General features: G+C 37.0%; 1 protein-coding gene and 1 long non-coding RNA gene across 4 annotated transcripts; one reads left to right on the forward strand and one right to left on the reverse strand.

Annotated features, from left to right (window-relative positions):
- Window positions 1-11,426: 11,426 nt before the first annotated feature.
- LOC142518479 (uncharacterized) lies at window positions 11,427-13,799 on the forward strand. Of its 3 annotated transcripts, none has more exons than XM_075621266.1 (3): window positions 11,427-11,560; window positions 11,632-11,745; window positions 13,342-13,799. In XM_075621266.1, the coding sequence occupies exons 1-2, from the start codon at window positions 11,493-11,495 to the stop codon at window positions 11,738-11,740; spliced, it is 177 nt and encodes a 58-aa protein (XP_075477381.1). In that variant the 5' UTR covers window positions 11,427-11,492; the 3' UTR covers window positions 11,741-11,745; window positions 13,342-13,799. The 3 variants fall into 3 exon arrangements, with proteins under 3 accessions (XP_075477381.1, XP_075477382.1, XP_075477380.1); XM_075621267.1 differs by lacking the exon at window positions 13,342-13,799 and adding an exon at window positions 13,106-13,298; XM_075621265.1 differs by lacking the exon at window positions 13,342-13,799 and having other exon boundaries at window positions 11,632-11,918.
- On the reverse strand, window positions 11,780-13,097 carry LOC142518480 (uncharacterized). Its single transcript, XR_012813555.1, has 2 exons — window positions 12,760-13,097; window positions 11,780-12,627 (listed from the first exon to the last, which is right to left on the reverse strand). It is a non-coding gene; the product is annotated as an uncharacterized LOC142518480 (long non-coding RNA).
- Window positions 13,800-27,915: the final 14,116 nt, after the last annotated feature.

Here is a 27,915-nt window from a genome sequence, read left to right on the forward strand (position 1 = left end):
TGCTAATATTTGGATTTAAAGCATTAGTATATCTTGAGTTCAATAAATTTAAGAAATGATGCTGTTGAGATTTTTGTATTGAAAGATAATAGGTCGATGAACATCTTGGGTATAGTATAAAGGAAGGTAAGATAAGATAAGTTTGGACTGCCATTACTAGTATTGAGAATTGTGAGAAAAGTCAAAATTCGAGGTCATAGTAAAATAGAACTAAGTCACTCTAGGCCGTTTTAAGTTGAGTTTCGCAAACGAGGATTTTGAAAACAATTTAATTAGGATTGAGGATACATAAGGAAAGCTTAACACTTATTTATCATAGTGGTGCAGCGAAAGCATGGATTATTGGGATATTAGAATTAAGAGTCTAAACTTTTGTTTATCGAGGATAAGCGAATTTCGGGGATGAAATTCAATTTAAGAGGGATAGATTGTAACGTCCCAGAAATTTGAAGGTCTGCGTGAACCGCATGCATGCAATTTGTCAAATTCTTATGTATTTTATTAAATTATTTTAATGCATTAAATGCATGTTTTGTATCATGAATTTGTGTTTTAATACATGGTTTATTAAAGTTTCATGCATATGGACTTTTAGTAGTTTTCGCGCTCGACCGAGGAACGGAGACCGGGGATAATTAAGGAAAAATGTTTCTATTAAATAATTGTTTCTAACTATTTAATATATGGTGTAATTAAGGGAGAATTTCAAAAATGGGCCTTGGTGCCGGTACGCCAAATTTCGCGAATCGGGAGACTTTTTGAGGGCTCGAACAATATTTTCAAAACCATACCTAAATGAAATACTTTTCGGGAGTGTTATTGGGCTTGATGAGATTATTTTATTTCTTAATGGGCCTAAAATCCTTTTAACCCCTTTAATTTTAATTAAGGGCCCCTTATACACTAATTATTAAATTAAACCCACCATCCAAAAACCCTAATCTACCTAATGTTGGCCGCCCCTCATCTCCATTTTCCAGTAGTAGGTTTCGAAAATCCAACAGCTTCCCCCTTAGGCTTTCTCAAGTTTTTTTCAAAGAAATTGTTCCCCTCCTCTACGATGCACGTTCCACTCAAAGATCTTCAGGTTTTAGAGCGTATAAACAAAAAGTCACGTCCTATACCTCTTTTTCTCATCATTCACATCAATATATGCTAGTTTATATGTTTTTTCATGAGGAACCATTGATCTAGCACGTTGTGTAAATTTTTATACGATTTTTGACATGAAATATGTGTTTTCCTTGCATGTAACTCACACTTTTGTGTACTGCTGGTAAGGGCTTCCTAGACCTTCGTGTGCGGAATCATTTACAGCAGGTTTTCATTGTGTCAAGTGGAGGATTGAGTTCGGACCAGGGCTAGAGGAAGGGGCCGATCGTTTGGTCACATGTTGCACATATCGGCTAGATCGGGTAGATGTGCGAGAGCAGCCGTGTGTGGCTTGTTCCAAGTGCTGGTTTGGGTCATGAGGGGTCCATGTCAAGGATGGGGATGGTCCTTGGTTGGCTGGTAGGGAGGCTAAGCGCGGATCAAAACTTGATGGCATGTTAGGACGGGTTAAGGCTAGATCGCGCACTTCTTTCGGAACCGAGGGATTCACATGCATGGGACTATTGCCTAGGGCTAGGTCGGTCTAGGACAATCCAGTCAGGTCCTAGGAAGGTTCTGGTCCAAGGTTGGTCCAAGCCGGTCAGGTGCAGGGTTGGGCGTTTAGCTTGTTGGTGTGACTAGGGTTCGATCCTCTAGGGTGCAAGAATTTTCCAGCAGCTGTAGGGCCTTTTCCATGGGTCCTAGGTGGTCGGAAATAATTGCATTAAGGGCTGGTCATTTATTTTCAATTCATGGTTTAATTTGGGAAAAATTTTGTTAAGTTTCAGGCTGATTCGGGTTAAAACCGGGACCCCGGTCCAAGTTTTAAAACGGATCGCATAAGTTGTGGAACGGGCTCGAGGTTACCTCTAGGAGATGCTTATAAATGTTTTTTTTATTTGTTTTAAGGAGTTTGGTTGGTTTCGACTCAAAATTTTGAGGTCCAGGGGTAAAATGGTCAATTAGGGTTTCCAAAGGCAAAATGGTCATTTTGCACGTGAGTCGAGTTTTTAGTCATGGAAGCGTCCTAAACTCGATTTGGCATGTTTTAAATGTTTATTTAGTCATGAATATGAATTTCTATGAAATTATGAAAAATACGTTGAATGCTTGATTTTAAAAAAAATTACGTATATACATGATTTTGATAAATGATGAATATGATGACATGTTTTGAAGGGAGGGAGTTGGTGTGACTAATATGTTTATGTATGCGATGAGCTGTAAGGCCAAGGCTCAGTGGATGGGTTATATTGTCGCTGATGTCCCTGCCATTGGGTACCACTGTTATATGTAGATGGATCCATCGAATAGAGCTGATACGATAGAGCTGATATGAAAGTCACAACTAATTAACGGAATTCAATTAAAGAAAATAAACACGTATATGATGAGATGTTGAGACATGCTTTGACATGTATGCTTTATTATGTTACGTTTACGCTTTAAAGATCATGCAATGTATTTTTATTATGGTACTTTTCACTGTTGCCTGTTATGTATATGTACTTGCTATAATGGTTCAGGTGTGTTGAGTCTTTAGACTCACTAGGTGTGAATGATGCAGGTGAGCATGATGATGTGGAGACTGGAGGCGCTGAAGACCGAGTAGGCGGAGTTGGGTGGTGCCCTGGATAACCCGAGGACCTTGCGTTTTTCCGCATAATATGTTTATGAGACATTGGTTTAAGCAACATGGTTAAATATTTTGAATCTTGGTTTACGTTGTTGATTCATTGGAGTGTTGTTATCTGTTCGAGTTTCTCTTTTAAATCAATAGACTAGAAGATTGATTTCTTTTTAAAGATTGAACTAATTGCAGTTATTTTTATTCAGAAGTTGGATTACCTTTTAAAAGCAAGTTTAACTTATTTAAATGTTTTTGAGCGTGTGTATTTTCCGCCTTAGCTTAGCTTTTGAAAAAAATGTTTCGGTAGAATTTTAAAGTGAGCAGACGTTCCATAAGATTTTAGTATAAAACAATTCATTAGTAGTAATAGTATACATAAATCATGCACAAACATATCAGCAAAATTAAATATGCAATGTATGTAGTTGGGCTTAATAACAACGGAATAACAAGAGCCAACAAATGATACAAAAACAACTAGAGTAATGCTCGAGCAAAAACACAGAGGAGAATTACATTGTCATGGAGCTAAACCCTCCTGTCGGATATGCGAGTTATGTCGTGTTGTGTCATATCTAACACCCATGACTTGGCTTCTATGCAACTGTCAACAATAAAATATGAAGGCACAATATCAATAAAACTTATGATAACTGATCCTGAAATTATATCACACAAAAAATGCTTCTAAGAATAGATAATCATAGTTCAGTCTCAGGTATATCTTGGCTTTAAAGAAAGACTCTATTCTAAAACAAGAACGACGTGTGCCATGATTACAATTTAATAGAAAATGTGTAACAAGAATGATAGGGCTTAAGATGTGATGACATATGTAACATGTCATTTACTAAATTTCAGTTAATATGTTAAACAAATGAACATATAATGCAAACAACAATGCATTTAATATCACAGAAGCTCATATAATCACATAATTCACATGAAACAATATAAATATGCATAAAACATAATTATGTGTTACTATTATTTGTTATCGAACTATAACATACATATAGCAATCAATTATTCTAATGATCAACTTTCAACTCCACGGCCTAAAATAATATATCAAACCTACAAATTCAACAAACATCAACAATAAATACATAATTCAAAGATTAATTACAAAATCCTCGAATTTGAATTCTTTTAACAAAAATTCTCAACTCAGTGAATTATCTTCGAAACTTTGACATAAAATCCCCACACTTGTAACTCAAAAAAATAATGTCGAAAGATCAAATAATTCAACTATTTTCCAACATCTCAATTCAAATTCCACAAGACCCAAATAATTCACCAAAAATAACCAAACTTGAATAATTCGTTTGATATTATAAAATATTCAAATTTGAATTATTGTACACAAAATATAAAATTTAAGAATTATTTACAATATATACGACAGATGGAATCTTGAAGCTTCATTAATCAAGTAAAGTATACCAAGGAGTTGCTAAAAAAAGTTTGAAATGGAGAAGTGTTCTTCAACAGCGACTTCTATGAATTAATCTACAAAACTTGTTAAAGATGGAGGAATTTTGGCAGAGGTAACTCAGTATCAAGGTCTTATTGTATCTTTTTATTATTTAACTGATAGTAGATCATATATAATGTTTGTAGTGTGTATTTGTGCTAGATTTGAATATGACCCCATGAAATCGCACTTTCTTGCAGCTAAACATGTACCGAAATTTTTAAATAGAAGGTAGAATGTTGGTTTGTCTAAAAAATTCCACATTTAATTTAATTAGATATTCAAATACTCACTATGCAGGATAAAAATTAAACAAGAAGGCTGCGTTTGGTTGGAGGATAAAATAAATTAATGATTAGTAAGTAAATGATAAAGAAAATGATTGTCGTAGAAATGTAATATATGGTGTAAAATAATAGTATGTTTGGTAAGATTTTTAAGTGTAGGATAATTTTGAATTTTTTGATAAAAGGACAAAATTGTCCTTTCTTTTTTTTTTCTTCTTCCACTCCGGCGGCGTCGGTGGTCCGACGGCCGATCCAGCAGCGGAGGTGGCGACGATGGTCCGGCAACGTTGGTGCGGCCGGTAGTCAACGGCGTCGACGGCTGCCGGCCGGCCGGAAGTTATCGGCCGGCGGCGGCTTGTTCTCGGCAGTGGTGGGGCCGACGACGGCGGCGACAGTCAGCGGCGGTCGTCCGACGGTGTCGATGGCGGCGGCGGCTGCGGTCGGTGGCAGCGATCGGTGGTCGGTGGCGGCGGTCGTGGCAGGAAGTGGTGGTGAGTTTGGATATAGGAGAAGGGTAAAATTGGAAAAATAGGTAGGATTAAGAGTTGGATAAATAATCATAGGGGGTGAGTAGTGTTTATTTTAACCCACCTAATATAACCTAATTATTCATAGGAGGGATTGATTTGATTAAATAAAAAACGTACCAAACATGAGATTAGGTAGGTTTAAAATATATAAACCAACCAAATCATTCAAACCAAACGCTGCGGAAGGCTGCGTTTGGTTGGAGGATAAAATAAATTAATGATTAGTAAGTAAATGATAAAGAAATTGATTGTCGTAGAAATGTAATATATGGTGTAAAATAATAGTATGTTTGGCAAGATTTTTAAGTGTAGGATAATTTTGAATTTTTTGATGAAAGGACAAAATTGCCTTTTCTTTTTTTTTCTTCTTCCACTCCGGCGGCTTCGGTGGTCCGACGGCCGATCCGGCAGCGGAGTTGGCGACGATGGTCCGGCAACGTCGGTGCGGCCGGCAGTCAACGGCGTCGACGGCTGCCGGCCGGCCGGCCGGAAGTTATCGGCCGGAGGCGGCTTGTTCTCGGCGGTGGTGGGGCTGGCGACGACGGCGACAGTCAGCGGCGGTCGTCCGGTGGTGTCGATGGCAGCGGCGGCTGCGGTCGGTGGCAGCGGTCGGTGGTCGGTGGCGGCGGTCGTGGCCGGAAGTGGTGGTGAGTTTGGATATAGGAGAAAGGTAAAATTGGAAAAATAGGTAGGATTAAGAGTTGGATAAATAATCCTAGGGGATGAGTAGTGATTATTTTAACCCACCTAATATAACCTAATCATTCATAGGAGGGATTGACTTGATTAAATAAAAAACGTACCAAACATGAGATTAGGTAGGTTTAAAATATATAAACCAACCTAATCATTCAAACCAAACGCTGCGGAAGAGTACTAGATTTTTATGCCAATTTCTTGGTGATCGACCGATATTGTGTTCCAGTAAGAAGAAAACTTCTATTGCTACATCAAAAGTACAAGATTAATATTTGGCCGTTGGAAGTTGTTATTTTCAGTTGTTATTGATTCTGCAGCAGCTATGCGATTATTGAATCTAGGCTTCTGAATCATCTATTTTTTGTGACAACACCACTGCAATTGATATTACATACAATCCAGTTCAGCATTCCAGAATCAAGCACATTGATATCAGGCATAACTTCATCGGAGAACACGTATTGAACAAAGATATTGGACTGGAATATATTTCTACTAAACAACATGCTGCTAATATCTTCACCAAACCCTACCTGAGCTTAGTTTTCCAATTTCTAAAATATTTTAGGATTATCTGATTTATCATAATTGTTCTCGACTTTATATGCATCATTTTAGGTGGAACTTTAAGCACAAGTTGTTGTACATATATCTACTGATTACACTGATAAAACAAAAATGTTTCATTGAAATAAGATCTTTGTTTTTAATTCATCAACTCCTTATTTCAGTAGCCCTAATCAACTAGTGTAACTAGTTTCAATTACCTTCAACTCATTAACCTTTTAAGGATAGCTAATCGGTTATCATTCCTCAAAATTTAAACTTTTTTAATTATTTAAATATTTTAAATTTTAAAATATATTATTCACTCCATTCAGTTAATTTTCTCCGGTGTTTTAAATAACTGCTCTTACTTTGACACTTGGAAATGTTTTTGTCTCATATGGTTTGTACATATACTTTTCACTGCCTCAAATTCATTTACCATACTATTAGCAAACCTTTCGTATTCTTGCTATCACCAATTTTGCATTATTTGCGATTTTGTCAACTTGTTTACTTTGATCCAATCTTTCATTTTCAGAAATGGCAGCATGCAAAATGAACGCTTAGCAAGTGAACTTCGAATCTGTCTACAGACTTGAAGATGCTGATATGGTGACAATGTTTAGAACCCTAGAAAATGTTGGACTACGTCCTTTTTTGAGTCTTCTGATGGTTATATATGAAGACAATATTCTAGATTTCTATGCTTGTGCCTCCATTACTGATGACAAATATATATGCTACCCTTTTGGTGGTCAAAAATATTTGTTTGATGAAGCCCTATTTGCTTCAAATTTATCTCTGCCTGCTGAGGGACTTTTAGACTTCCCACATCTTTGTCTGTCATTTCTTAGATGAAGCAGAAATTTTCTATTATTGACTCTGCTATCTCTGTTTCCTGCAAGAAAAAGGAGATGAAGATGAAATACCAAGTGTTGATGGATCTTATCTCCTACACGTTGCTGGTGAAGGCTGGCTCCTTTGATGCCAACACTAAGGAATTTTTTTTGTTGATGGCTGTTGTCACTGTTGGAATTAACATCAAATAGTCCCTTATTCTTTTCAATGTCTTGGTGGACATGATCACAAAACACTCTGCGAGCTTTGTTGTGTAGATCAGCAAGATGCTCACTATTCTTGGAGTAACAATCTCAACTGCTCAAGACTGGAGCAAGACCAAAATATTGGTTGTTGCTAATGTTCTTGATCTCCGACCAAAGATTTATGTCATTCCTCTTGCCGCCATTAAGAAGGAAATTGGTGAGGTTCAAGTCTCCTCCACAAATAAAAAATCTAAGAGTAATCTGATTTTGGCCAGTGATTTTGGCCAAATTAGTTTCTGAAGGATCAGCTGTTGTTCCAATGACTTTACCAATCAAGAAGAAGCCTTGAACCATCAACATTGAGAAAACAACATCGGTTGCTGAAATCTTTTCTAAGACCTAAGCAACACCATCCCCTGCTAAAATTGTCCCAATAATTCAAGTCTTTCTATAATCAGAACCACCAATTAAATCTCTCTCTATTTCTTCAGTTCCTTCGGAGTTGTCTCTTCTTTTGGTGTTTTTTTTCTCTTCGCCCGAAAGATTAATTGTCTGATATGCTTTGTCAGAATCCACTGGCTCAGGGTTCAAACGAAATAATATTTCTGGAAAAGGCAAAGGGAATATGGTTTTTGATCTTATCTCGGAGCAAACCGATGAATATGAATTTCCCAAGTCATCAGTCCAAAATCAAATCGATATCCATATGGAATAAATTGATGCTTATGTTGATCAAGAAATCACTTTTTTTGATGAGTGGCTTAAATTTCACACTGTGACAAGGCCTGTTGTGTTTGCAAAAATCCAATAAATTTGAGAATTCTCACAGACCGAAATAAATGTCGTTTCCAAGGCTATGGCCACAATACGCTATGTATTAGAAGCATTGGGAGTTTCTAAACAAAGGGAAACTCTAACAGCTCTTAAAGCCAATTATGACTATCAATGTCCTACATTATTTCATGATACGACAGTTATTAAGCAGCTCAACAATGACTTAACTACTCTTTTTATTGGAGCAACTGTAATTGAAACTGAGTTCACTGCTCAAGCTAATGCCAACACTCAATCACATATGCTCTTTACTGCCAAACAAGTTGAGGAACGCATTAAGTCTCCTCCAAGGGACACCTCTTCCAGTACTCTTGCACCTTCTCCAGTTATTGTTGCTACTATGGATCAACCTCAGCATGTCCTCCTCACTTCTCTTTGCGGGAGATCTAATGTTGACCAATGTGAACGAATTGTTGTCAACTCCATTGCTCGAGTGGCTATCTCTACTGAAGATATTGTTTTTGATCCTCTTGAGAATCAAGCCATTGTTGAGACAGTCTTCGCACCATCTTCTTTTCCTTCTCCAGAACAGATTCAGGTCGAGGCTCCACTTCAACTGACTACTGATGTAACAGTTGTTCTAGTAGTCTCTCAATCTCAGATATCAGATACACTACTTGTAACCGAAAAAGTACCACCTGCTGAAAATATTATGGCTGAGGGAACCTCAAACACCATTCGAACATTGAAATCTTTTCTATTGGTCCTCAGTCTAATAATTATTTAAAATAGTTGTTCCAAATGAAGGCTTTTTTTGCTGATCCATAATCTTTATTCATTCATCCAAGTGATATAGCAGAAGAAACGGCTGTTCGAATTTAGGAGACACGAGAAAGTTTTGCCAGAAATTCAAGAGACGAGGCTCTCACTCCTGAATCTAACAATATTTCCCTAGTTGAGTCCAAACTGGAAGATTTTCTAGCAATAAGAAGGCATCTTAAACTATTGATTAAAAACAATCAATATAGTATCACGATACTCAAACTGGATTGGATCTCTTTAAATCCAGAATCTTGGGACATGTGAAACACATTCAGGATGATATAATCTCTTTCCATAAGTCATCCATTCAATTCAAATCCAGTGCCATCAAATCCCATGCCTCGTTTCTGGGCAAACAGAACGTGCTTATTAAAAATCAGAAATAGAGCCATTAGAAGCTTGTGGCAAGTCAGATGCAAAGTCACAACAAACTTTCTGCCAGATTGACCCTCATCCTCTTACCTCTTGGGGAGAAAAAAGTTTGAAAACGTAAATCAAGTTATCTCTACACCTAAGGCATTAAATAACACTACAAAATTATAAAGAGTCCGAAAAGAGTTAGGGCTAAATTGGTAATAACAACCGATCTGTTGAAAAAAGTCAAGTAGGGGAAATATGTGGCCCCTTCGAGCTGGTCTTGGTAAAAAGTATAAAAAACTGGGGATTGAAGATGAGCCTAGTCCTCAGATCGGGGAAAAGAAATTACATAGTTCGAAGGGGCGGGACAAAGCTCGGAAGCGATCCTCATCTGAGGCATCTAGTCATGAAGGATAGAGCTCGAACCAAGGATCACTCGTCCTCGCTTTCTCCTCAACATGGTAGAACTTGAGTTGGTTCCGGACAGGGTCATCATTACCAGGAGCTTGGCGGGAGCTGAGCCATTTGGAGGCGAGGTGCTCACCTAACAAGCTAAGAATATCAGCATGTAAATCATATTGATCCACTAAACGGAGGACCTCCTTAAAGGTCGAAGGGGAAGAATTCTGGGGAGATGCCATAAATAAATACCAAGTGAAGATCTACATGGAGGTCAGAAAATTATAGTGAGAGAGAAAGAGATCGGATCTCATCAAATAGAATTTGAAAAGTACAAAAGAAATAAAAGAACAAGCTCATATATTTATAGAGGGCATGTGAAAGATCCAACTGTTGAACTCCAGCCAATTGGACGAATGAGATTGTCTCGAAGTATGAGAAAAGTAACTGTTATCAACGCCGTATCAGATTCAAGTTCGGAATTGACCGGTGGTTGGAACCCTCTCCTCAGTTCAATATCAGACTATTGAGAGCTCGAACTAGGCAAACTTCAGGTCTTTGACATCAACTCAACTTGGAGGGGGACTCGTTCGAAAATCTAGAAAAAAAATGGTCTTCAAAAAGTTCACATCGGACAAAATTATCATGTTTTTACCGTAGATCGCACTAAAATCCGACTCGAGCCCAATTACCAACTTTTATCTAGAGATCATCTGGGAGTTCATCTCAGCTGACCTCCCAAGTATTTGTAATTCTCAATAAAGGTATAGTTAACCTCTCGGACTGACTTTCTCAACTAGGTCTCAGCCGACCTCCCTGGTACTCGACGTTATGGTAATTAGGAAAGTAGCATCTGAGCTCCTATAGAAAACCTATTTTGGCTTGTCTCATCTCAGACGAGATCACACCCCCAATCGGCGGGCTCTTAGTCAGATACATCGATCTTCCATCTAAAGAGATAAGACTCATATAGAATATATGGATCAAACCTTATATAAGATTATGAGAATCTAGAGTCTTACGATGACAGAATACTAAGTTAAATAGAGTCTCACACAAGTAAAATTTTAGACAAGATAGAACTCTATTCAACAATAATCATTCTCTTATAAATTCCTGTTTTAAATGATGATTTATTTTCATAAATTCGCCCATATTGAGCATATATAGTACTCTCTATATTTTCTTATTCTCTGACTTGAGAGTTAGAGTGACTTTGTCAGAACAACTTTCCGGCTCTTTTATAACGTACCTTTTTGTGTTTACCCATTCAAAGATCCGACCCGAGCTCACAAAACAATATGTGACCTCTCGACAAGTCACTTCCCAATTAAGATCCGACCCTTCGATATGTATAACGATTTTTGGCAACTTAACGAAGTAAATGGTGACTATAAAAGAACATATGTTTAATAATATGTAGGAGCCACCGCAGGAGATGATGAAGGTAATGGAACTTACTCTTTTAATGATTTGTCGAACTTATCCGTCCGTCTAGAGTTTGAAAGCAAAAAAAAATTTCAAACATAATTGATTAAGATTTTTAAAATGTCTCATTTGAAATAAACGTTAAGGAATTAAAAACGAAATTTTATGAACCAATTGGAAAAATATATACATCACAAATGAGGAATTCAACTCGATTCCCTATACGTATTTATTGTAATGCACTTACTTATGGCGAGAAACTCTCAAATCTTCTAATTTTTTTTTTAAGTTATTTAATTTTAAATTGTGTTCTAATAATTTATTTAATAAATATTTATTTTGTCGATGGAGGGTTTCCCTTTTTATTGAAACACCGCCCATTAATTTTCAGTCACTTAGAAAATGCAGAAGTGCTTCACTTTGCTACAGACAGTAGGCATCGCCGGTGTCTTCTCTGCTGTGGCTACTTGGTACACATTCTCTCTCTCTCTCTCAAATGTTCTTATATATTTCCTGTTCAAATCTGATCTGTTTATTTCAGGTATGGATTTATGTTCGGCAGAGAGTCCGCCCGCAGGGAGCTTGGTGACTTAATCGAAAGCCTCCGCCGCTCAAATTCCGATCCACAACGTCCGTCGCACCACTCGTAAATCTTGTAATGGATGAGTTTACAATTCTGCTTTTTAAGCTTTATATGAAGTGCGGAAATGATTGTTATTCTATTTTCAAAATACCTCTACTATGGCTTAATATTGTTTGTTATACAAGTACTTGGGTCAATCTTTGAGACCCAATGTGAACTAGTTTGTAGTGAAATTCATCGTGTACGATCTTGTTTCAAGGGCCTATGAAGCGCTACAAACCAGTCCAACATGGAATGTACTGTCAAATGGTGTCTTTTCTTCAACTTTTTTTCGTTTTTTCCCATAAGAGTTAAATGTCATGAATTTTATGGTTGCTTTAGATTAATGTGTGAAATTGTAGCGAAAGTCAAACTTGTGGCTAGAAGCAAAAAGGGGATGAGGTCTCTCTCGTCCCCTACCAAAGCTCTCAATCGCAACCAATCTAGATGAACGCATACCGGCAGCAAAAGCACACAATATCAGTTTCTACAGAACACTAACCTATCCACATTGTGACAGAATCCCATTGAAAAATGATCTAGATTAGCATCAAATGGCCTAGTACCATCAATGAGAGCTGTTACTTCTGCAAGTGTTCGAGTATAGTCTCCTAGAGACATGTGAGTGCGATGATCAGCAAAAACTGGAGTATTAATGAGTTATGTGGTCCATTTTTGAACAAGACGATTTCCATCAAATGCAAAATGTTAATGAATTGTGATATGATTCCATATTCATGGTATAGAAGCATTGACTTTGCAGCTAGCAGATATTCAGTATTCCTCATGGCCGGGGCATTAAATTTAATTAAAAGAATGGCGAACCGAAATTTTCAAATATTGATGGTGCATTTCTTACTTTTTATTCAATAAAAATGTATGTTGTCAGATTTTTGGGCGAGAAGTGGGAGACTCCTTTTTTTTTTTTTACTATTGGTTTGGCATGAGAGACATGTTTACGCCATTGCTTGAGTAAAATCTGTTTTATTTTGCGAAATAAAATTAAAATACATCAATGCTCCAGAGTTGTTAAGTAATGTTACAAACATGCTACTGCCAACCATCCAAGTGGTATAAAAACAACCAAAATTCTCACTTGCCACTTGAAACTCCTGCAAACCGATTCCTACTGAATTAGTAGAAAGAAATGCAGTCAGTCATGACCAATTTGAATTCTGCACCATTTCCATTAAAGGACTTGCATACTGTGTTAATTGTATAAGTTCTTTTTATACTTCATAATTGTATAAGTTTTGGATGATGAGTTGATGACTAAATCATATGCGGTGGAATTAGAGTATTAGAGTAGGTCTATTGCATATAGTTTTCAGGAAGTTATCAATTCTATACCAAGACTTTACCACGAGTCTTACTGGATGCATTTATTGTCTAGCTACTGCAAGGACTTTTTGGTTGGTGATGTTGAATGAAAGGAAAAATAATCTTGAATTTCAAGATATAATTTATTATTTAAAATAATATTTTATTTAAATTTAATTTTTTTCTTGATAAGATTATGTGGAATATTGAGTTTTGCATTTTTAGATATATTTATGATAAAGATTTGATATGATATCTTAGTTCAAAAGGAGTTTGTTCCTAATTAAACTCCTACTTTCCTTGTGTAAGAGGTTTCCTTGTGAAGATAAACTCTAGGAGAGATAAAGTCTATAAATAAGAAAAACAAGAACATTGTCGCGCTGCTTCTTCGATTTATTGCTCTCGTGTTTTTCACTCTTCGCTTGAAAGTTTTTGTGGCTGCATATTTGTGTGCACTTTGCACGTCGTGATTTTCAGAGAAAAACATTCTTAAGGACGTAGCTGTTGTGAAGAATGCTGTTGGACGTGTTGCCGTGATTGTTGGAGACATCTGCAGACAACACGCGTGCAAGTGTTGGATGAAGATCGAGTTTTGTTGGTCCAAGTTTTTGGCATCACGTTTTTGCTTTCATATGTATGTTTTAGCGTTCTTGGTTGTTTTAGAAAGCTATTTATTTTCTCAACGTGTTGAGAAAATTGATTTTCATTAAGATCACTAGTGATTGATTTTTGTAAACGTAACAATTGTTTTCTAGTGATTATTTTTGCCCTGATACTTGTGCAAATTTAATCTTCTCTATCGTATTTATTTAAAGTCAATTTGTGTTACAAAATTTAATATTCCGCTGCATGTTGTCTTAAATGTTGTAACATTTAGCACAACACTTAATTCTGATAAAACAAAAATTTACAATCTTATATAGCTACTATTATATAAACTCGCATATGTCAATCAATAACCCCTAACAAGTGGTATCAGAGCCTACTCTTGATATACTAAGTATTGATTCTGGTTCTCGTTTTGTTTGATAGAAATATTTAAATGGATGCATCACTTTCAAATGCAGCACTTCGACCACCAGTCCTAGACGAAACCAACTACAGCCTATGGAAAGTCAAAATCATATAGTACATAAAATCCATAGATGAACGGGCATGACAACGTGTTGTCAATGAGTGGACTAGACTGATGAAGATAGATCAAGAAGGTGATAGCTCGCCAAAGCTGAAAACTGATTGAACTGCCGATGAAGTGCAGAGTTCGAATTACAACTCAAAGGCCTTAAATGCAACATTCACTTCAGTCAACATGAACATGTTCAGTCTGATCACAAACTGTGTATCAGCTAAGGATGCTTGGGAAATTATGCAAAAACACTGTGAAGGCTCGGAAAGTGTGAGAAGAACGAAACTAAGTATGCTTGCATCCAATTTGAGAATCTGAGGATTGAAGAAACTGAATCTATCATCGACTATGACAGACGCCTCAGAGATATTGCTAATGAAGCTTTCAGCTTAGGCGATCAAATCTCAAATGAAAGGTTGGTCAGCAAAGTTCTCAGATCATTGCCCGAACGGTTCAACATCAAAATTTGTGCAATTGATGAAGCAAAGGATACAACTCTAATTGCACTAGAGGATTTGATAAGCTCACTCCATACCTTCGAGATGAACATGGATATGCAGAAGAAGGACAAAGGTAAAACGATCGCTTTAACAGGTATCAAATGACTCCTATAATGATCTCCTTAAATTGTCACAAGAAGTAAATGAGTCGGACCTTTGTGAAGACTCTATTTCATATATCACGAAGAAATTTCAAGACTATTTGAAAATGATCAAAGACAAAAAAAAGACTAGACAGCCATTTCAATTTCCTCGCATCACTGCCCCAGAGAAACCTCAGAAGTTTACAGTCCAAGGACAGTCTCGGCAAAAGAATGAAGGGAAGAACCAGCTGTATCCGAAAAGGTATGACTGTGCAATTCAGAGAATGTCAGGGCTTTGGAGATTATGCCTGAAACATCCACTACTCGTTTTTTTAAAAAGTACTAGATTTTTTTTTTAAAACTTCTCACAATTCGGTCAATTGGAAAATACACATATATATACTTTAAAAATACCTTGCGCTATTTTAAAAATAAACCACCAACTAACATTTAAAAATCCAAAGGAAAATAGCTTAAATCATAAAATCGTCAATCGTATGCATGTCCTAACTTAAAATCATAAGTCATAAACTATTGCGGAAAACTAGCGCTGGTTCTCGGGTCATGTGCACATTCAGTCCAGCAAAGTCAACCATCAAGACCTCCATTATCATTATTATCATAATCACATGTATCAATCACACCTAGTGAGTCTAAAGACTCAACACACCATAATCTTGATAACAAGTAATACATATACATATCACATATAACAGTGAAAATACTTGTACGTAAAATATCAATTTCATGAAGATGCATAAACTTTAAACATAAACAATTTCATAAACATTTTCATAAACGTTTTCATAAACATTTTCATAATCCATATTCATATTCATATCCATATCCATATCCATATTCCTATACGTATTCCATTTTCCTTTCGTTGAATTCAGATCGTTAATTGTGACTTTCATATTCGTATTCGTATTGGGCGATGAATCCATCTACATGTACCCATAGTACTGGGCGTCGGGGGCATCAGCGACACTCTCACTCGTCAACTGAGCATTGGCCTACGTATTAACATATCATGTCATTGGAAATACGATCGTCGGGCTCTTTCTGGGGTCTTCTCCCGTAAACGGGCTCCCTCTGGTGTCTTCTCCCTCTGGTGCCTTCTCCCGTAAACGGGCTCATCGTATTAGTCACAATTACTTCACTTCCTTTAACGTTTCGTATTTTCATCACTTTATAACATTTAAACATGCATATAACGTTTTTATTTTAAACCAAGCATGTAACGTATCTTTTAACGTTGTTTCATCATAAAAATCCATAAACATTTAAAATAAACATTTTAACATATTAAATCATAAAAACCTATAAACACTTAAAATAAACATTTTAACATATTAAATCATAAAAATCCATAAACACTTAAAATAAACATTTAGACATATTAAATCATAAAAACCCATAATCATTTGAAATAATTATATTAGCATATAAAACAGCATTAGGACATTGTCATGACATTTACTAATTTTCGAGTGTAAAATTACCGTTTTATCCCTAGACGTAAAATTTCATGTTTTTGACATTTTTGTAATTCCTTCGACTCTGGATCATCCCATTTAAGCTTACATTAATTTTCTCACATTTTTATTTGGCTTTAATCGATGGCTTTGAATTTATTCTTTAAATACAACATATTAATGCGTTTTAATCCCAAATTAAACCAAACTTTAATATAAAATTCTCAAATTAAAAACTTAGTCTTTTAATAATTATTTGGCCCTTGTGAACCACGAATCGACCCCCTTGAGCCATGTTTCAACTTTTAGTTCATAAAAGCCTAATTCGAACCACCTAAGCTAACCCTCGAGCCAACTTCGTTTTTAATCCAGCAAAGCCCGAACCATGCTGGACCGAACCCTGACCAGCCCTTCTAGGAACCCTCCAGGACCCTTAGAACCAAAGGACTCGACCCTATGCTTGAAATTGAAACCAAAGCCCCCAACCCTGCAACCAAAACCAGCCGAGAACTCCTCCTAGCGTAGGACTCTTCGAACTCGCCCCTAGGACCTAGCCACTGGACCAGCCCCTGAACCAGCCCCTTGTGCACCCTTTTAGGAACCTAGTGAGTCGACCTAGTCTAGCCCAGAGCCCCCCAGGTCGAGCCCCTCCCCTACGTGCTGCTGCGCACTCGCGCGCTCAAGCGCTGCCCTTTCGGGTTGGAGTCCTATCTTGCTAGGACTCCTTCCCAGCCCTGGTGTTCGAGTCCTAACGTGGCTAGGACTCCTTCCCTGATCCCTCACAGATCCTAGCTAGCCCTGGTCCCAGCCGAGACCAAGCCTATCCACAAACTCCTTACAACCGAGCCCCATGGCCATCAATCACATGATTTCGGTTTCCAGCTTGTTTCTTCGTGTTGTGCAACGTGTTGTTTGTGTTCTAGGACTCTAAAACTCGTGTAAAACATGCACTTTTATCATCCTAATACATGACAGCCCCTTTAGATCCATATAAAACATGTTTTTGGATGAAAACACAAGCCTTAAAAATCACCTATGATGTATATCCGAAAATATAACATGATGCAACTTGTTTTTCATGCAAAACACAATTAAATAAATACTATGATGTGATGGATGAGTAAATAAAAGAGTATGGCGTGCCTTTGTGTTTTTACGCACGATTAAACGTTGACGATTATGAAGAACGGCGACGAACGACCTTAGCTTGAAAACCTTGCAACTTTCGAAACTTCCTTTGAAGAATTGTATGTGTGCCGTGTACTTGAAGAGAAAAGGAGTTTTTATAATTTAGGGGAGTGGGGCGTGATTTTGAATGGTGTGGGGAAGAGTTTTGAGTTTAAAATAGTTAATTAAAACACTAACAATAGCTTAGGCCCATTAAAAAATTTAATTAGGCCCAAATAGCTCATTAATGTTTAATTAAAATATTTTGTTTAATAAAGTTTGTGAAATTATTAGCTGACTTGCCAATACGTTCGTATTTTTGTTGAAAATCCAACATCAATAAAATTTACGTCCCGGCGTATAAAATCAATTCAAAACGCCTTATTTTCAAAAATAAGTAAAAATCATTATTCATATTTTAAATAATTAAAAACAATTATTTAATAAAACATTTCCATTTTTCAGCCTCCGGTCTCCGTTCCTCGATCACAACTCGAATAATCCTTAAAATATATTTTTAATGCATGTAAGTAGAAAACTATTTAAAAATCATATAAGCATATTAATATAATCAATTTAGCAATTAAAACATTTAACTAAAATACAAAGGAATTTAATAACTTGCATGCACGGGATATACGTGGATCTTCAAATTTTCGGAACGTTACAATTTTTCCCCCTTAAATTGAATTCTGTCCCCTAAATTCGCTTATGCTCAAAAATTTAGACTCAGTTCTAGTATCCCAATAAACCACGCTTCCGCTGCGCTACTCTGATAAAATAAGTTTTAGGATGTCCTTACGTCTCCTTGATCCCAATTAAATTTACCTTCTAAATCTAGTATCCCAATAATCCACGCTTTCGCTGCGCTACTCTGATAAAATAAGTTTTATGATGTCCTTACGTCTCCTTGATCCCAATTAAATTTACCTTCTAAATCCTCGTTTGCGAATCACAATTTAAAACGACCAATGATGAATTAGTGCTATGTTGTTATAACCTCAAATTTAAATTTTTCTTACAATTCCCAATATAAAAATATGGATGACCATACTTATTCTATATTGCTTTCCTTATTTTATACCCAAAATGTTCATCAACCTATCAAATTTCAACAATAAAATCTCAAACGCATCCACTAACGCTTAGATTTTCAAGCCTAATATTGCTTCATCCTACGAAACCCTAGATTACCATTCCTTATAACATTATAACCCAGATAATTTAAGGTTATAATTATCCCTTCAGGCTTAAATCATCGCAAATTTCTATCATTTAAACCATTTAATTCTCACTTCTTGCTAAACATGTCCACAAATTCCTTAATAATCTTAAATTTAATTCCTAATTTCCCCAAAATTATCCAATTGATCCTTAATTTCTAAAATTCTACAATTAACCCATACGTTCTTGGCATTCTTACGGGTTTCCCATGACATAATTTTCAATAATTTTAAGCTTATTAACCCAAAATCAATTACCATAACCGATAATACATTTCCATCGAAACATAACATCCCAAATTATACATTTTCTCACTTCCAATGATTATCGCAGTCTTCGAATCATTAATCCTTATGTGTAATTCCCAAAAATTAATTCAACTAGTAACCACGAATCATCAGTATTTTCTTAGAAACCTACCTGTCACATAAAATATTCATAATCTTCACGATTAATTTATGACCCAAGAAGTAGAACATCAATACCAAATCCCAAAAATCAATATACTCCAATCATTTTCAGCTCCCGGCGTATAAAATCAATTCAAAACTCTTTATTTTCAAAAATAAGTAAAATCATCATTCATATTTTAAATAATTAAAAACAATTATTTAATAAAACATTTTCCATTTTTCAGCCTCCGGTCTCTGTTCCTCGATCGCAACTCGAATAATTCTTAAAAATACATTTTTAATGCATGTAAGTAGAAAACTACTTAAAAATCATATAAGCATGTTAATATAATCAATTTAGCAATTAAAACATTTAACTTCTTGCATGCACGGGATGTACGTGGACCTTCAAATTTTCAAAACGTTACAATTTTTTCCCCTTAAATTGAATTCCGTCCCCGAAATTCGCTTATGCTCAAAAATTTAGACTCAGTTCTAGTATCCCAATAATCCACGCTTCCGCTGCGCTACTCTGATAAAATAAGTTTTAGGATGTCCTTACGTCTCCTTGATCCCAATTAAATTTACCTTCTAAATCCTCGTTTGCGAATCACAACTTAAAACGACCCATGATGAATTAGTGCTATGTTATTATAACCTCAAATTTAAATTTTTCTTACAATTCCCAATATAAAAAGATGGATGACCATACTTATCGTATATTGCTTTCCTTATTTTATACCCAAAATATTCATCAACATATCAAATTTCAACAATAAAATCTCAAACGCATCCACTAACGCTTAGATTTTCAAGCCTAATATTGCTTCATCCTACAAAACCCTTGATTACCATTCCTTATAACATTATAATCCAGATAATTTAAGGTTATAATTATCCCTTCAGGCTTAAATCATCGCAAATTCCTATAATTTAAACCATTTAATTCTCACTTCTTGCTAAACGGGTCCCCAAATTCCTTAATAATCGCAAATTTAATTCCTAATTTCCTCAAAATTATCCAATTGATCCTTAATTTCCAAAATTCTACAATTAACCCATACGTTCTTGGCATTCTTACGGGTTTCCCATGACATAATTTTCAATAATTTTAAGCTTATTAACCCAAAATCAATTACCATAACCGATAATACCTTTCCATCGAAACCTAACATCCCAAATTATACATTTTCTCACTTCTAATGATTATCGCAGTCTTCGAATCATTAATCCTTATGTGTAATTCTCAAAAATTAATTCAACTAGTAACCACGAATCATCAGTATTTTCTTAGAAACCTACCTGTCCCATAAAATATTCATAATCTTCACGATTAATTTATGACCCAAGAAGTAGAACATCAATACCAAATCCCAAAAATCAATATACTCCAATCATTTTCAGCAATCCTAAGATCCATTAACCAAATTCTTAAACATGTCCAATTCAACCACAAAGCCAGCATGTATGGAAATCATATAGTTTCGTATTTCATATGGTAACATTCGTAAAAATTCTAAAGCATATAATTTTTCAGCATAACAAAAGCAAGCAACCACGCAGGATTTTAAAAATCATTTATCATATAAACTTAAACATATATGTCATTTAAATATACGTTTTTAAATCATGCAGCATATACTTAATTCATTTTTGAACAATTTTAAACACATAAAATAGATATTCTCATAAAGCTATTAAACATATGACTTAATCATATAATTCATGTACTCATGCAGGTAACAACATAGGCTTGACGAATGAGCTTCCTTGTAGAGCCCAAATTCAGTACACGTAAAACCCATGCATTTATTTAAATAGTTAAATTTTATATTCAAGTTTAAATTGAATTTAGTGATGCATAATTTGTGAAATTGCATTATTTTAAATTAATTTATATTTTTTTTATGCACGTTAAAATGTTTTCTTGAGTTTCATGTTTCTGGCGATTATTCGATGCAGGATCGAGGAAAAAAGACCGACGACGATTTTTGGCGATTTTAAAATGTGGTATTTTATTTTAAGTTAGGATTTGAGCATTTTAAATGATTTATTTATTTTTTAACATTTTAAAGCCTAAATTATTTATTTAGTGATTTCAGGATTTTTAAAACTTTTAAGATTAGCAAGTGTGCTTTTATTTTTAATTAAGGGATTTTATTAGAGGTGAGTAGAGAGTTAGTATTTTAATTACCTTATTAATTATGTAACTAAGCAAATTTATTCTCCCTAATTACCTAAACTCACGCACACACACATTTACACACACACACCTACGTTTAACACACAACACACACATACACATTTCATTCCATTTTTTTAAGAAAAACCTAGGGTTCTTAGAGCAAGAGCAGCCGCCCCTCTCATTTGTATTTTTCCAACAATTTTCATCCATTTTGTAGCAAGAAAATCATGCAACGTTCGTCCCGGGTCAACCCTCGCATCATCTTCGCTTCGGTATCGTCGTTTTGGTAATTTCAAAAATCAAAAGGCATGTATAATCTTTTGTTTTTGCATCGATCTTGTTATATTATATGTTTTTATGTTTATTATGTGTAAACTTTCATGTATGATGTGCAAAGTTTGAACAAAAATGGTTGGATCGCTTTTGAAAAGATTTTTGGATCTCAAAACTCGAAATTTGCTGTCATTTTAAATACTGCGACTTTTCGATCGATTTTCTGGAAAACTTTCAACATTTAAAACGTATTACTTTTTTATACATTCGATTTGACAGTAAATTCGTAATTTTTGGACAAGAAACAGGTGAGTTATGATCATTTTCGTAGGACTGTTCAAACTGCAATTTTTTGAAAATATGTTCTTGATGAATTCTTGAAGTTTATTTGCTGCAGGTTTCGTTGGGAACCGTTGGGTGATCATTGATGCGTTTAAGTTTTGTGAGTATGATGTTGGGATGATTTTTGGTGCTTTGTTTCGTGTCGATAGGCACTTGGTTGCATTAGAAATCGTAGGAAACATTTTGGTGTCAAAATGTCGTGTTCACGATTTGAGTTGCGTTGTATGATTTGCATCGTTGTTTTCAGGCGTCATGGGAGTTTGAATCATTACCATAGCATCCTAGGATGGGTCTCGAGGTATTGGTTCATGGTCCGTATGATTGAGTTAGGAGGATTAAGCCGCAAGTGTAGTGATTTCCGTTGGTTACAATTCCAAAGTCTACACGGACCCAGAACCGGACCCTGACACGGGGCCCGTGCCCTTGTTTCTTTCGAATTGTGAATTTCCAGCGTCTACCCGGACCCGGACCCTTACACGGGGTCCGTGTCTTCCATGTTTAAAAAAAAATTAAAAATATTATATATATATATATATATTGATTGTTTTGGGGTTTGGTGTCATGATTTAGTACAATTATTAAACGAGATCGAGACCCGAGAGATTTAGAACGTCATAAGGAAATTTGTCATTTTTGGGTGTGAGCATGACTAATACGTCTAAGTTATGAAAGATAAGTGTTTGAACTCGTGTTAGTATGTGTAGCAGTGGCCCCAAGCGGGATCCAACGTATCCCTCAACGCTATGTAAGTATGTTCGACGTGCAAAAAGAAATATTTTATGTTTTTTAGGTATGTTAATTGTCTTGTGACCAATTATGAACGGGTTTGGAAGTCGGTGAACGTGGCCGAGGACCTCTCCACCCCGGTAAATCATGACCAGGTTTAGATCAGGATTGGAAAGCGGTAAAGCATGACCAGGGACCAATCCACCCGGTAAAGCATGACCGAGGATCTCATGTATATGGTAGTGGATTTTCCTTGCCTGCCCAGTACTGTGGTTTAGTCTGATCAGGCGCATTTATGTATGGGTCACTTGCTTTGAAACATATCTCTACGCAAAATGATAAAGTTATGCATGTTAAAGTATGTATGATGCAAGTATGTTTATGTAAAGTTTTACGGTGTTGGCACGTCTATGTTTATGTAATTACGTTCAAGTTTCAAGTATGTACGCCCTACTTTATAGATGCATGTGGTTTTATTACGTATTACCTGTCGAGGCCCGAAAATCCTTGCTTTGAAAATTTGCGGAAAATCAAAAATTTTTCTTTTAAAATAAATGGAGTGCCTCATCCATAAAATCAACTGATGAATCAAGTTCAATGTTTAAAAAAATATATAGCAGCGGAAGAAAATAAAGTTTGCCAAAAATAACAATTCAAAGAATGTCCAACAACTGGTAAAAATGTTTGAGCATAAAATGACATGTGCTGAAACTGAGGTCCTCTGAAGCCACTACTGCCGACCCAAGCTGGCTCACTGGTCCCCGCCCTCGGCCCTGGCCTCATCAGTACCTACAACAATCAAGTCTAGTGAGCCTAAAGACTCAGCATGCAAATATCGTAGGTAACGAGAAAATGTAATTTGCATGGATAAAATATCATGTCATGAGGCATACTTAAAATAACTTGTACTGAGCAATTATAATACGTGCATAACTGAACTGAAAATCATAGTGAAAATGTTTGCTCCTTGGAGCCCTGTACTGAAATAACTGATAAAAATTTTCTGTTGAGATTATGGTCTACGCCTGTGGCCCCTGCACTGAACTGAACTGATCGGTAACTGGCTACCGGGGAGTATCAAACTGAACTGAGCTGACCGGTCACTGGCGACCGGGTGGTACCAAACTGAACTGATCGGTCACTGGCGACCGGGTAAAATAATGCACCCATAATAGTGAATTGACCACAAGTAATATCGCATAAATTTTAAAAATAAGTATTTTCTATTTTCATGCACGTAATATAATTAAATGGCATAATAAAAATATCCTGTATATTTTACCAACTGGATTGGATCGTTCCCAGGCTCGCTGCAACCTAAATATGCCATGAAAAATATGCAATAGCTTATACTTGACCAAACTATGCAATTAAGTTTGAAAATGCGACAATTACGTCTAACGACTTCGTATTTAATCATGACTCCGAACCAACCCGAACCAGCACTGAACCGACATATAGTCATGATTAAAATACGCTTAAAATTATGAACTAATACTCCTAAAATGATGAGGGTCGAAATCTAGGTGAAATGGAGGCCAAAACAAGAAACGCTCTTTCGAGAGTCAATTTGGCACATTGCACCGTAAATTCTCGTGTGACCTCAAAAATGATCTGAATCACAAACGGTCAAAAACATGACCTTTCTAACTTGATGAGGCACTTTCCAGTCCAAGGCCATAGGCTAAAAGCCAACCAAGAACTCAAACGAGCCTCCGAACAGACACATCAAGTTGCTGTCAAATTCCAGCAGCAGCAACTTCGCTTTCATCGAGTCGTTTGCGAGACTTTTGGCCATTGGGGCTTGAACCACCGACCATAGCCTCTCAACAACATCCCAAGGAATGATTTGAACCATGGCTAAGGGCCCTAGGCCAGCCACAATTTGCCTCATTCCAGCAACCACCCGAAAGTTCTTACCGAGGGCCCTCATGCGTGCGTGTGTGGTGTTGTGCTTCGCTTGCTGTCACGAATCGTTCCAGTGGCCATTGATTGACCATGGCACGATCTAGAAATCTAGGGGAATGGTATGAACCGTGGCTAAGGGCTATATGCCAACCAAGATCCACACCATTCCACCATTTTCGAAATGCACATGCTGTACCAAGAGAAAGCCAAAAGGGGGAAGGGCTGTTCTTGTTGTTTTATTAAAAACCGATACACCATGGACCAAGCCACCAAAAGGGCGACTTAGTCACGTCTTAGACCTGCTATGGGAGTGATCCAACCATGGCTATAGGCCCATAGGGCAGCCATGATCAGATCCTTACCCTTGGACAACAAAACTGAATTTTCGAACACAACTATGCACCTATGGGGAGCTTGCTGTGATTTCGGTTTTTCCAGCAAGCATGGGGACTGAATGAATGGACCAACATGGTCCTAATGCATCCTATTACATGTCTAGGAGCCGCCTTGGGAGCCTGGAGTCGAGCCATCCACCTGAAACGTCAAAACAAGAGAACCCGTGAAGCTTGTCATGGAAACCGAAAATCTGCATGTTATATTTTTCTGAAATTTCTTGGTGTGTTTCGGTTTATGGCCAAAGAAATCATGATCATGTAATGAAAATAATTGATAATAGGACTTGATTGAGGTTTGAAAGAATCTAGACATGCCTTGGTTTTCGTTTGAATGAAAAACGAAAGAATACGACGACTCGGCGCGGAGGAGGTGGGGCGCTTCTTTCCTTTTCTTTTCTTGCTCTCGACTTTCACTCTTGTTCTAGGCTATGAGGGTCACGATTTTTCTACTCTATAAGCTCTGAATTTTGGTCATGGGGGGAGGGAGAATGATGGTTAGGCGAGTGAGGGAAGTGGGTGCAAGATATAGAGGATAACTCAAGACCAAGTCTTCACCTTTTGAATTTTGAATTCTAGTTTGATATCAAATGATTTGTTGGTGCATGTTGGGGTGAGGTGACCTATCAATTACCATCTAGACTAGGTGAGGATAAGGTTGATCATTAATTAAATGGTGCTCCCAAAAATAAAAGAATTATCCTACTAATTAAATACAAAGAAAGGGTCAAAGGTGTTGAGTTGACATATCAATGCTTAATCATCTAAGGGGCCGAAAATTCATCTAATAAATGGAAGGAAAAATGTTTTCTAGCTATTAAATTTATAACCCTTAAAAGCCTTACTAATCCTTTAATTAATTTAGTGAATTAATCCCTTAATTAAGTAACTTAAATGAGCTTATTTCTTAATCACCTCAAGTAACTTAAATTAAATCCTCAAACCTCCTTATTAACTTAAATTAACTTACTTGCTAGCTAAAATAAAGTCTGGAAATATTTATCGAATCTTAAATTCTATCTCAAAGCTCCAACTCCAGTCCGGCCTCACTGAAATAACTGAAAAATCAAACTACTGCATGAAATAATAAAATAATTAACTTCAAAGAAAAACATTAAAATAATCATGCAATGAAGTCAATTTAATTTACAATACTAGAATTATGCATGGCTTATACGTAGACTGATTTACGGGTTCTACAATCCTTCCCCCCTTAAAAGAAATTTCGTCCTCGAAATTAAAACTCACCAAATAACTCGGGGTATCGATCTCTCATCTCTGACTCAGACTCCCATGTAGCTTCCTCCTCTGAATGATTGAACCATTTGACTTTGACTCGCTTAACCAACTTGTTCCGAAGTTTCTTCTCCTGCCGGTCTAGGATCTGCACTGGTCTCTCCTCATAAGACAGGTTCGGAGTAAGCTGCAACGGCTCGAAATTCAGCACATGCGAAGGATTTGCCATATACTTCCTCAGCATGGAGACGTGGAACACATTGTGTACTCCGGCCAGATTCGGCGGAAGAGCAACACGATAAGCTAGCGTCTCAACTCTGTCGAGGATCTCAAACGGTCCAATGAATCTCGGACTGAGCTTCCCTTTCTTCCCAAATCTCATGACACCCTTCATAGGTGCCACTTTCACAAATACATGATCGCCCACTGCAAACTCTAAATCTCTCCTCCGCTGATCGGCATAACTCTTCTGTCGACTCTGAGCAGTCCTCATCCTATCACGGATCTTGACTACTACATCTGCCGCCTGCTGAACAATCTCTGGACCCAACTCTGCTCTCTCTCCTACTTCATCCCAATGAACAGGAGATCTGCACTTGCGGCCATACAGTGCTTCATACGGAGCCATACCAATAGAAGACTGGAACCTGTTGTTATAGGTGAACTCAACCAATGGCAAGTTCGACTCCCAACTCCCTGAGAAATCAATGACGCAAGCACGGAGAAGATCCTCTAAGATCTGAATAACTCGCTCTGACTGCCCATCTGTCTGCGGATGGAAAGCTGTGCTAAACAGCAACTTCGTACCCAAAGTCGAATGCAAACTCTTCCAAAATGAGGAAGTAAATCTGGGATCTCTGTCAGATACGATCGAAACTGGAATACCATGGAGTCGGACTATCTCTCGGATATACAGCTCTGCATACTGAACCATGGTGAAAGTCGTCTTAATAGGCAAGAAGTGCGCTGATTTGGTAAGACGATCTACAATCACCCAGATAGCATTCGATCCTCTGGCTGAACTCGGCAATCCGGTCACAAAGTCCATGGTAACATTCTCCCACTTCCACTCGGGAATAGGGAGAGGCTTGAGCAAACATGCTGGTCTCTGATGCTCGTCCTTCACTAACTGGCAGGTCAGACACTCGGACACAAAACGTCTGATGTCCTTCTTCATACCAGGCCACCAAAACAATAGCTGCAGATCCTTGTACATCTTCGTACTCCCTGGATGAATAGAGTACGGCGACGTATGGGCTTCTGATAAGATATCTGCTCGGATAGAATCACTGCTAGGAACCCATATCCTGTCTCAGGATCTCACAATACCATCACTGACTGAATACAAGACACTGCCCTTGGCTTCATCTCTCTTCTTCCACTGTGCCAATTGCTCATCTGCTGACTGACCACTGCGAATGTGGTTCATAAGGGAAGACTGAATGGTCAAGGTAGATAGACGAGGAACTCTACCTCGAGGATAAGTCTCGAGATCAAACCTCTGTATCTCAAACTGAAGAGGTTTCTGAATCGTCAAATGAGCCATCACTGCGAATTTTCTGCTCAATGCATCCGCAACTACATTACCTTTACCCGGGTGGTAGCTAATGTCACAATCGTAATCCTTCACAAGCTCCAACCAACGCCTCTGACACATGTTCAGCTCCTTCTGCGTAAAGAAGTACTTGAGGCTCTTGTGGTCGGTAAAGATCTGGCATTTCTCTCCATACAGATAGTGCCTCCAAATCTTCAAGGCGAAAACTACGACCGCCAATTCTAGATCATGGGTAGGGTAGTTCTTCTCATGGGTCTTCAACTGTCTCGAAGCATAAGCTATCACCTTCCCATGCT

This window comes from Primulina tabacum, chromosome 11 (assembly GCF_025594145.1).
Source record: "Primulina tabacum isolate GXHZ01 chromosome 11, ASM2559414v2, whole genome shotgun sequence".
Taxonomy (NCBI): Eukaryota; Viridiplantae; Streptophyta; class Magnoliopsida; order Lamiales; family Gesneriaceae; genus Primulina; species Primulina tabacum.

What these genes read in the sequence shown, in the direction of transcription:
- LOC142518479 (XM_075621266.1), top strand. Translation starts at nt 11,493, where the DNA reads ATGCAGAAGTGCTTCACTTTGCTACAGACAGTAGGCATCGCCGGTGTC. An exon ending in TTCTCTGCTGTGGCTACTTG is followed by an intron (nt 11,561 to 11,631) that starts GTACACATTCTC and finishes TGTTTATTTCAG; the next exon opens with GTATGGATTTATGTTCGGCA.